Source organism: Plectropomus leopardus, chromosome 18 (assembly GCF_008729295.1).
Source record: "Plectropomus leopardus isolate mb chromosome 18, YSFRI_Pleo_2.0, whole genome shotgun sequence".
NCBI lineage: Eukaryota > Metazoa > Chordata > Actinopteri > Perciformes > Serranidae > Plectropomus > Plectropomus leopardus.
Window position 1 is genome coordinate 11,260,665 of NC_056480.1, and position 12,349 is coordinate 11,273,013.

At 39.5% G+C, this 12,349-nt stretch overlaps 1 protein-coding gene across 1 annotated transcript in view; it reads left to right on the plus strand.

Moving 5' to 3' along the window:
• The first annotated feature begins 214 nt into the window (after positions 1–214).
• The window catches only part of LOC121957836 (ubiquitin-conjugating enzyme E2 E2-like), a 70,665-nt gene continuing 58,530 nt past the window's right edge, over positions 215–12,349 (plus strand). The window contains exons 1-2 of the mRNA XM_042506623.1: positions 215–342; positions 6,401–6,598. Of these exons, the coding sequence (XP_042362557.1) occupies positions 6,408–6,598 (191 nt within the window). The 5' untranslated portion in view covers positions 215–342; positions 6,401–6,407. The remainder of the gene's footprint in view (positions 343–6,400; positions 6,599–12,349) is intronic.

The window sequence follows — 12,349 nt, forward strand, 5'->3', positions numbered from 1 at the left end:
AATAACCTCTTATATAAAATAGTTTTTGTCTTTAATTCAGTCTGACTTTATTTATAAATGTATCATCTCACGCACGCAAAAACAAACAAAAACAACAACAACAACAACAACAAAAAAAAAAACAAAAGCGCGTGCTCATTCATACCTTTATTTTGCCAGCCCAAACCGGAAACGCTTTGTGTAATTACAGATGACGTGACAGTGGCGGTTGGCACATTCTCTCGCAGTCAGTCACAGCAGCGGCCGGAGAGCAGCGGACAACCAGCGATACGGATTACGGAATATACAGCGGACATAATAACACATTTCCCCCGCAGCCGTGCGTCCAGCCTGCGTATAAAGGTGAGCAGCCCGTGTTTTTCTGTAAAAGACTGAACTCCACAAAGACAACAGAGGTTTATTACGTTATCTTGTGGAGGGAGGGGGCGGCGGTGGCGGTTGGGGAAGAGAGGGGGCATCCATTCTGTCTTTTGTGCTGGAGCAGATTTGGCAGCGGTCAGCGGGAGCTCTGATGCTAGATACGGTGTCGGATAAGTGTGCTGTCGAGCTTTATCTTGTTTTAGCTGTACCGAGATGTGTAATAACGAGGCTGTCTTGATGTTAACTCCTCGCAGATAGCCAATAAACCGGGGGGTTGGGTGAGTGCTCGGGGGCGGGGGGGCTCCTGAACATTAGCCCGATAGCGTTACGTGCTTTTTCTGCGTGGTGCTTAATAGAGAGCACGTCTCGCCGAACTCCGTTTAAATATCACTCATTTTTAAGGCAGTCTTCTTTAATAGTGTATTTAAAGTCCACATGAATGCCTTCAAACACGTTTTAAAACACGGTTAACAGCCGCTGTTTGATTCGGTGTACACCCATTGCACCAAATGAAAAACAAACTTCTGTAATAGATCGCCAGGTAGTCATTACATTTAATGAAATTTGATGGAGGTTTTTCTGGTACAGGACATACACACCAGGTCCAATAACTACAACAAAACCTTACACCAAAACTATATTACAAAATACACACTATAATATAAAAACAGTCACAAATCAGCCTTAAAAGGATTCAAAATATCCTTTGTTGACCCGATTGTATCCAAATATTTTTAAAAAGAGTTAAAAGAAAGAGTACAAAATACATCCTCTGGAAGCTCATTCAGTGCTTTTACTGCAGGAAGTGTGAACAAGTTTTTTCACTTTTCAGAGGCACACCTTAGTGGAAATCATTTTAATCATATCATATCATATCATATCATATCATATCATATCATATCATATCATATCATATCATATCATATCATATATCAATTATTCCTAAAGTGGATAACAGGCTCAGCCCAAATATCATGTATTCTGTGAACAAACTTATACACCTCAATCATGTCACCTGCGTGTCTTCTGTATGCTATAGAGTTGGTAATTTTCTTCATCACTCCTCATATGACACCATTAGTTTAGTAGCTCTCCTCTGAACTCTCTCAATGTTTCTGTATATTTTAATTTATAAGGACACCAGATTGAACTTGCAAATTCAAGATGAGGTGTCACCAGGGATTTATACAATGGTAAAATATTTCTTTGCATACATTTTGAAAAGTTTCCATCTGAAAAAGGTGAGCTGAAATAGTGCAAACTACATGTACAAGTTGAAATGTCGCTTTTTAAAGAGCTGGTTTGTTTACAACATACGTAAATTTAGAAAATGTTTAGTAAAAACAGATTTTATGACACCTGCTGAAAAGCATGGGCCTATTTTAGTAGTTGCCAGAAGTGAATTTGACATGTTTTTTTTTTTTTTTTGTGCACAGAATGTATAAGGACTGTGGGTTGTCTCTGGGGTGTGATTTCCTTTTACTGGACTTGATAACACACAATTTGGCAAGCCTCACTTGCACTGTAAAAATAAACTAATTTCTTTTATTTTCAGATTTAAGAAACAAGGCAACAGTACAAAACCAGACAAAACATTCCCCGCCCAACCCCCTATTACAGATTTACCTTGCCAAGCGTGTCAGCAGGGTCAGCTAAGCAGAATTAAATGAGACCTAACAAAACATGACATGAGAGACATTACATAGGTAAATATCCACAGGGCATGCTGTGACAGTTAGTGCGTCTACAACAAGTCTGGGTCAGACTGAGAGAGTCCATGTAGTCAATATAGGATTGCCATATCTTGATAAGCTGATCATATTTGTTTCTCAGAATGTATTTTATTTACTTCAAAGGTATACATGTATTCATTTCTGAGAATCATTTTGACAAAGTAAGAGGGCAGTCTGATTTCCATGTCAGAGCTAAACATTTTCTTGCAACAGAAAATGCAATCCTGACGAATGTAAAAAACGGGATTGCTACTGAAATTTAGACCAGTGACTTTACCAACATAACTTGGAGACGCTTATAATAGAAGACAAGTTATTACATATTTCCAAGTATGCTGCACTTTCTCACATATCCAAGTAGCATGCAAAAAAAGTGCCTTCTGCTGTGCCACATATGAAACGCCTTTTAGATATTTATGCAACTTCTGAGAAGTGAGATAGTATAATTTTGAATTTAATGGCTGCATAAACACTTTTTTGACACACATCTTCTCACAGGGCTTCATCTACGGACGTGTTCAAATCTGATTCCCACCGCTCTTTTGATTTATGTATATTTGGCGTAGGGAACATCTGAATTAACACATTGTAAACCTTGTAATCTCAAATTCAGTAATCTTAAAATTTCAAGGCAGTCCGGGCAACAAACTTTTTCAAGTTAAAGCTGCTATTTTATTTTTTATAGTGTATGGTTATGGATGAGGTGTTTTGACGGTTTCACACCTGAAGAGGAAAAACATTGCACTAAAGATGTAGCCCACTGTTCTGTCTGCAACTTTTACTGCATGCATAACTGGAAACACACAATTTTCGACTTAATAACACCATCCCCTGAGAGGACTCCATCCACCAGAGCATGTACATGTTATGACCTTTGAAACAATGCCCCTCTATATCATCCTAACCCATATAATCCCCCAATTATCTCCCATATCGGCTCACTACCAAATGCAGTTAATTACATCAGATAGGCTGTGTGCAGTGGCTGTTTGTCAAATGTCAGAAGCCGCGTCAGCTTGCCAAAGCCACTGTCATGTTTATTGAGCAATCTGTCCTTACTTCTGCCCAATTTGATATTCATTTCCAGCAAAAAATACCCTCACACTCATTCGTCTGTATCATACATTTTTCATACCGGACCAGGGGAATGCAAATAGAGGCATTCACCTTGACGTTCGCACGCACACATACACACACGCACACACACAAACACACACACACTCAGAGTGATGGAGGAATTGGATTTAGCGAACATGACCTTGTAGGTGTCGTTTATTATCGAGACTCAAGTCTTGGGACCAGCGGGCGTTCAACTCGACTGATTCTGAGGAAGAGTGGTGAAAGATCTGTGGTCTGTATTAAACTTTGTACCCTCTGTGGCTCCAAATGTAGCTCTGTAGAGGGTTACAGAATAACCTCTCACGAGGTGGAACGACCTCAGTAGTGATGCAATAAGCCATTATTTTTTTTATAATGGGTTAATGTATCAAAAAAATCAGTGTGAAATATCTGCAAAAAGTGGAAAGTTGTGAAAAAGGTTTTCTTTGAAATAAAAGTAGATTTATAATTGGGGTAAAGCTGGACTTTTGTTTAAATTAGTGCAACTTTTTGAATAAAAGTGAACAAAAAAAACATGCGGTCGGCATGATCTTCACTGAATTTATGAACAAGCATCACCACAGTGTGAATTATATTTATAGATACTGCGTAAATGATCAAAAAGGATGAAAAATGGAAACTCCCTGAGAAAACACACAAATTGCACATCAGGAAGCATAATTAGCTATAAGGATACAATTTTTCTTTAACAATCTTTGTTGTTTTAAATTATATTTTTATTTGAGCTTCGAAATATCTAACTTATAAATGAACACAATTGCTTTCCCAAAAGGAAAAATAAAAGATATAAGTCAGTCTTTTCAGTGTGAGAGGGGCTGTGAATTCCTTTGTTCACATCCCTATTACAATTAATGTATTCTGCAGAGTTAATGTCTTTACCAATTATCTGGCTCACGTTCAACAACCTTCTCCTAGACTCTCTGGCGCTCGCTTGGGGCATTCCCACAAACAAAATATTAATGCAGGGTGTCAAACTTATGGCTTTAGTGCCAGAACCAGCCCGCCAAAGGGTCAAATCCGGCCCACTGGATGACTTTGCGCACTAATATTGATGCACTTGTGAAGGCTAAAAAGTGCCAGGTTTCCGGGGCAAGTTAAACAGTGAGTAGACTTCTTCCTACAGAATGCTGCTTTTAGAGGATTTTCCATCCTGACCAAACAATGATTATGGCCACATTTAAAGATATTAAACACTGAGCAAAATATTATATAATAATATATATCACCGTATTACTAAATCATTGTCAAAATTTGTAAATGCCTTGTAAAGCAGGAGATAATTGAGCTGCGTCCTCACTAGCTTCCACTTCAGTTTGTTGTGGTGATGCCAGCATGACTACACAGGAGTAAAAATATAAGCAGATGTACGTAGTTGACTCACTAAATGTAGAAAAATGTTGAGATAATGTGTAAATTTCACTTATTTTCTTAAGACATCTTGGGCATCTGTTTTGTAAAAGGATAATTGTTTGCAGAATGTGCTTCTTTACACCAAAGTCCGCAAACACTTGTGTTATAGGTTATTATGCAATGGTTTCACAGGCCCGGCCCACATGAGATCAAAATGCGCTGTTTCTGGTCCATTAATAAAAATGACTTTGACACCCCTCATTTAAATTGAATGTCTTTGTTAGTCAGACAAACCGAAGACGTCACTTGACTACAATTTTTACAATTTTATGACACTTTCTAGAGCAAATCAGTTAATCAAGAAAATTAGCAACAGTTTCATTCTTAATGACAGTAATCGTTAGTTCAGCTCTAAATCTAATGAATGCATTTTCTAACCTAACCATAACCCAACATGCAAGTCTGATTCAGTATTTCTTTTGAGTCCTGACGGCAGATTTTCCCAAATGCAGTTGGTAATAATTTAAACTAGGAGTTTCAAACTCTTTTTAGTTCATAGGCCACATACAGCTCAATCTAATCTCAAGTGGGATTAACCAGTAAAACCACTGCATAATAAATTATAAATAAAAACAACTCCTTATGTTTCCCTTTCTTGTAGTGTAAAGAAGTACATTCTGAAAACATTTATCCATTTACAAATACATGATGAACAGCCTGAGGTGTCTTTGGAAAAATTACTGCAATGTCAACAATATGTCTTAGTTTTTCCACGTGCACTTATACATTTCCTCTCCTGTGGGGTAATGGTGGCATCACGTGAGCGAATCTCTCGCTAAATATTCTATTATGAACGATATAAACGCTACATTAGATACTATACAAATGCCCTGATCATGATAAGTAATAAAATATGCATCTAGTGCTTCTGAAATGCTTGTCAATTGTGTCTAAGTAGAGAGGGAGAGAGACGAGCAGACACACACACTCACACACAGACACAGATACGCAGTCAAAGACGCCCAAGCAAGCAGGGACAGAGAGACGGGGAAAGGGGCTCTCCATGTAATTAGAAAGGAGCAGAGAAGGAAAATTGCTGCTTACCAGCGTGGAGAAATGTGCTCCTGGTGTAAATGGCCAGGCGACTGCTGACGGGCGGCTGCACGACAATTAACATATTTGGGTGTTTCCGTGTCCAGTGTGAACCCGGCGTTAGCTTTCATAAGAGCATCAATATTTGGTGTGCAAAGTCATCCAGTGGGCCGAATTGGAGCCTTTGGTGGGCTGGTTCTGGCCAGCAGCCATATGTTTAACATCTCCTGATGTAAATGAAAATAATGGACAGAAAATTCTTCAATAGCTACTGACAACTGATGAAGTGTTTTTGGGAGGTGCTTTGCCTCTGTTTTTGAGAGCAGACGGTAAAGAGATGACAGGAAATGAGGAGAAAGAGATGAAAAATGACACTCAGTACAGGTCTGTGGCTGCGGTCCAAGAAGGGACATTACGGCTCGTGCCAAAACTCTCTTGCCAGCTTCTTAAATGTGAGGATTTGCTTCCTTTCTGTGTTTGTTGTCTGGATATCTCCTGTGGTTTGGACAGTTTGTCAGACAAAACAAGATGAGGATGTTACTGGGAAGAACCATTTATAAATGAAACATGGAAGCCAGTTCTTTGCCTTGGAATTTGGAGCTTTGCGCAACCATTCAAACTCCATTTAAAAGGTCCACTTAGTAGGCTTTTGCGGGCCTTTTAACCATTTCATGCAGTCTTCACCAGCAGAATGACTTTGCTGTCGTGTATGTGGTATGCATAACACTTCATGTGTGTGTGTGCAGTGTCAGCATGTCCAGTGAGGTGCAGCCGAGGCCGGACGACAGCCCCAACACCAGTGGGGGAAGCTCGGATGCCGAGCAGAGGGAGGCGGCTCCACCGGAGCAGCCGGGCCCCGAGCAGCGGGACCAGACCCAGCCCAAGAAGAAGGAGGCCAAAATCTCCAGCAAGACCGCTGCCAAGCTCTCCACCAGCGCCAAGAGGTAGATCTGCTGCACTGCCTCTCTTACACTTAGTGTGCTGTGCTGCCCTGATGGCTCTGTTCAGCCGTTCAAGTGGTCGTCTGTTGCTCACTTCTGTTGTTGATTTTATTCTCCATCTTTGGTGCTAGGTACTCACTGCTGTGTTGTGATCTGGTTTTTCCAGAGATCGTCTGTCAGTCAGAGCAGCGCAGGCTGTGATTTTCTGTTGCCGAGGCTCGGTCAGCGCTGAAGTGATTAGCTGATTAGTTGCACAAAAGTAAATAAGCAATTTAAATGTAATAAATCATTATTTTATGGTCACAGCTTCTCAGATGTGCGGATGGGCTAATCCTGTCTAATATCAAAATAAAATAAATATTTCTGTATTTAGGACTGGAAACGGGTGATGTGGTTGGTGAGTGTAAATCGGTTGAGAGAAAATAGTTCCTACATGAAACCACTCATAACAAAGTCTGTGGATTATCTTAACTTACAGGGCCATGATTTCTGAAAAGAAATTTTTCAAATGTGTTTTTTATTTTTTTAGCTTTGAGCACCACAAGACAAGTGCCATATATTTCCATTATACTGGAGAGACGGCAGAAAATCTTTAAGGCAGATATCTCCAACAACTCACAAAAACAATCAAAACTGCTAAATAGCATTACAGATAAGAGGAAAAATATGTGTTTGTGATGTTTTAATGTTTGATTTTGGGGTGAACTGTCCTTTTAAAGGCTGCTTAAACACAACATGCACTGTTGGTATAAAACACATAACTTCATTCAGAGAGAATCACTGCCTTAATTGTTTTACTTTAAACACAACCCTGGCATTTTTGCCCAGTTTCCTGATGTAACACAGCACTGATTCAGTTCATGGCAGGTTGGCGTTGGACACGTCAGGGTGAAGGCACGGGATATAGCAGCGGTTTTTATCTGATTGGGCAATAAGCTTGGCAGGCAGCTCAGCCAGTTCAGCTCGTGTGTTGATGCTGATACCAGAGCTGTTGAGAGAGATGTTGTTATTCTCCACAATGTGACACTTATTGGCAGCTGTGGTGACAATAGGTGGTAGATGAACAAGCCTGCTTGCAGTGCTAGAAGCAGCGTTGCCAAAATAAAAGCACACAATTCAGCGTCTCTATTTCAAATCATACGAGCATGTGGAGCGTATTGTAATCCAACCTTAAAGAGTGGGTGGAGCCACTTTAGTGCAACCAAAGGGGCATGGCAACATGTACTGCAGGTGCCCATTAAGTGCTACAGCAGTATGCAGTATTTATTTATGTTTCTGTGTGGCATAGGTGTTGCCGGAGGCTTGGTGATGTACTTATGCTCTCGGTTGCTAACTGAACACGTGGGTTAACGGCTGGGTTGTACTAGAAAAAAAGTAGTTCCTACAATGTGTTGTCTAATCACTGCTGAAATTAAAAGTGTTTACATATGTTCTTACAGCTGGGCACACAGAGTGAAAAGCCAGCTGTCAGAATGACATTGGGTGATGTGATATTTAAATATGGGAAAAAGACTTTTTTAGACTGTCTCTGCCAGAAGACATTCATAATGTTACACTCAGTTGTTCACATGTAAAGAGACAGAAATAAAAAAAAAGAATTTGAGAGAGAAATTTAAACCCTAGCTGGCTGTGAGTGTCGGAAAAATACAGAATTGGGTTGAAGTTTTGCTGTGCGATTTGACCCTGAGGACCTGGGTATGCTTCAAAAAGTAGTAATAAACTAATTGAAGGTGGTCATCGTAGAGACACAATAATAATCAGCGTTCACTCGGGTGTTGGAGTGGAATCAAAATCAGAATACTTTATTGATCCCTGGGAGAAAATTGTGGTTTGTTACTATCACTCTGATGCCAGCAGAGAGAATTATCGCTATTAGAAATAAGTACCAGAACAAGTATATAAAGATACAAATGTAAAAATAGAAATACAGTAAGAGTAAACAGTTAGCACAGTATGTAGATATTTAAAAATAAAGTATGTATTGTATGCTGAGTATGTAAGTGTGCAAAAATGTAAATATAAAGATATAATATTCTGAATGTGTAAAGTGTGTAAAATATAAAACTGTGCCTTTTGCTACAATGCAATATATAAAACTAGAATGTAAGTTAAAAAATATAAATATATGTGCAAAGCTACAAAAATGAACAATAAAGATATACATAAGCAAGAATAACAGTAAGAATATATACAATATATACAATATGTAACATGTTAAATGAAGCCAACCTGTGACTGCAGAGTCATTTGTCCCAAGAATGAATGCCAGTTGTAACCTTTCCCATTAGAGATAAAAGCCAGATATTAGTGGGTTTTAATGGGTTTTTGTTTGGTGGGAAAGGGGCTTCTGTTTCTTAACTCCCTGGGATCTGTAGGACTACTTTAATGAAAGCCTCTACATTTGCACTTGCAACCACCGTGCACTCGATATGTCCTGGGAAAAGACTGCTGTGGCCCCAGCAGACTGTTAGAAATAAATACAGCAATGACTTCTTATCGCCAGAGATGGCTACAACATAAAAATTAAGGACCTCGAGGGTTACCACTTTATAGGAAGGTTGACAGGCACAGTGTTATTTAGTTGCTTTTCAGTGCTACTTCCTGTAATAAATCACCGGCTGCTCCACACACAAGCCAAAGCTGGCGTTTTCCATCATAAAAACTAGACTCAGATGATATTGACTTATTTGCATTTGTCAAGGCATGCAGAATGTAATAGTTTAGTGCTTGCAGTGACCCGAGGGATTATCAAATGCAATGAGCTGTGGAACATTAGAGAAAGCAAGTGTTTGCTTAAAGAGGCCATGCACGAGCACGAGGAACTCACAGTATAATCAGTGCTTTTCCCCTTTGGATTCCCCGGCCTTGTTCATTGCACCACTCTCCCTAACAGGTCCCCAGCTTCAGCCGTCAAAATGTGCCACCTCAGGAAATACTGCAGATAAAATTACACAGCACGCACTCAAGCTCAGAATGACTCCATAACCGTGGAGATTGTATTACAGGCTCCTTTGCAAATATATGTCTTTTTTTCCCCTCCGTCCCCGAGTGAGTCGTGTGCAGTCATTTCCTCACAGAGGAGAGTTTAAAGGAAATCCCCCTCTGGATACTCTTAGTTATGTTGTGTATCATCAACCAACCTATGATGTTCTCTCCATTACAGGAGCACTTTTAAGAGGACGTGTTGTAATTGACATCTTTGAACCTACATTCCTTTAGCTGGCCTTATATCCTTAAGTGAGTCATTTTCTTTTAATATTTATTATGTGATTTGGAAAACGCTTTTACTCCTTAAGTAACTGTAAGTATTTTTTTTAAACTGTTTGTCTTCAGGTTATGCTTGATTTACAGAAATAAGCTGCTGTTTAGCCTGTCAGTACAGCTGTCATTACTCCTAACCTCCACTCTGCAGATTATTTATGTATACAGTATGCAGTACTGATAATTTACAGTAGATTTTCTCTTCAGTGTATAGTTAAGTAGAATTTGAAGATGTTTGATGAGGGACTTCTCTCTAAAGCAGTTGTGGTGTAATGTAAATGAGCCTCACGTTGCTTTGCAGTGTGACTATCGCAAATCCATTCACTGCCGTGTCGATGCTGAAACAATGTATCATGTCAACATCGACTGCTTGTCTTTCTTCTCCCGCTCCCTCGCAATAGCAAATTATTTTTATGTCCTGGCTAACAAACAGCTGAGTGAACAGACAGCATGATCAATAAGAATAGTCAATTACTTTTGTTTGTTATTTTATGGCATTCTTGAACGTTTTGAGTCATAGCAGGGAAGCATGTGAAAACAAGATGCAAGGGGACTGGAAAAAGAAATCAAATCTTTTTATTTGTCAACACAGAATATCCGGTGTTGGAGCTTGCCTCCTCTGGAGTTCGAACTTGGCAAGTTGAAATCTGAAGTCCACACTTTACACTTTGTGTACCCTTTGTAATTGGGACAGCATTCCTGCTGACACCAACAGCTCAGCCAGATCTGATGATCAAGCTTCAACCTAACTCTACGCCGTCCCCAGACAAACCAGTTTGGCAGCAATAAATATTAGATTTAATCTCTAAGGCCAAAGTTTATCTTTAAAAGAGAATTGTATCTTAACATTAAAAGCGCTCTGAAGATATCGTTGTCGTAATTGAATTACCAACCTCCTGTTAGTGGGTCCTCAAAACTCTGAAAATGTGCATTACTTGGACAGAATAACCATGTTATAAATCTAAATGTTTAGATAAATTCTGTGAAACAGCAACAATTTCACCACAGTGTTTTGTATCTGTTCTGGGGCTTTTGATCATATCTCATGATTACAAGGAGATGGACATGATTGGCCCCTGTAGATAGTGTGCAAGCCACGAGCGTGCACGGAAGCTGTCGTGCTCTCAATGAGTTGTTTGATGCAACTTGCTCAGGAAGTGCAACTTGATTTTCCTTTTTGCATTTACCTGTACAATGACCGTAAAGGTAAATGCCACTGAGCATGTGAACAAAAATTCTGTGGCTAAGCAAGAAGTCAACGAGTGTTATCAGAAAAGTAGGCTGCCCGACAACAGTAGTAAACATCTCCATACTGCCAAACGTTACATTTTACATTACCGTCGCTTACCTCCGTGTTGAAAATATTTTATATTCCTTTGTTTCCCCCAGCTTGCCACTCTTTACATGAATTTGTGGAGGGTATACTTCTTTCCAAGAGTTTAAGACAATTTGACCATTCTTTTGTCTGAGTGAAGAATCATAGGGATGTCTTTGTGGGCGAAACCTCTCGGCCAAACTACCATGATGAGCTAAAAAGCAGAGTGTGCACAGTGGCCAACTAATCACAAAAGTTCAGAGGTGCGCATCAGCACAACCAAGTACCATGAGAACTTTCAGAGTCTTCGCGCTCGAGGTACAGAGGGTGATGACTTCATTTTCTGGTGCATGAACCTCACACTTGGGACACTACAGTGAGCATAAACCATGCTTAAAGGGGAACACCACCTAAAATTAGAATTCCAGTGTTATTTCCATGGCCAAGGAACATTCAATCTATATTTGTGAACATCTCTCAAAACCAGACGACACAGACTTGTGGTGTCAATAAGTATAAAGTCTTGAACTGCCCCTTAGACAAGGTCTAATGTAGGTGCCTGTTTATGGACTCACTGAATATTTGTTTTCTCTTTCTATTCCAGATGAGCTCTATTCATTGTCACTACCCTATGACATCTCAAATTTGAGTTTTAGCACTCATGTTTTTGGATTTGGGAGAAGTGTTCATTTTTACTACTATTTTTGGACTGTCTTAGATCCTAGTAATAAGATGTATAACTTTTGAAAATGGGTGTAGTTCCCCTTTTAAGAAAGCCAAAAATAGACTAGAAGTACTCAAAATGCCCTAAAAAAAAAGGGAACATCGACAATTCAATGGGAACTGGGCAAATTTTATCTACTGATGAAGATCGTGAAAGCCCCAGAACGGGTGAGATTGTGTCTAAAAGATAAAAACAACATTTATAGAATGAAATTGAAACCCTACAGTTTAGGATTGGCTCAAGCTTTAATAACGTGCTCTCAGTAGTTTTCAATAGATTTCACTTTTTAGGTGCTGTGATTAAAATATTAAGCTTGCAAGTAATTCCAGCTGGGTTTAATTAGCTCCTTCTCAAAGCACTTTCACATTTCACTTTCACTCCACAGTGTGGAGGTCGGGAAGATGCGATATGTTAATGTTGTTTTTTCCCAAAGCTTGTGTCAAAACTGATTTCT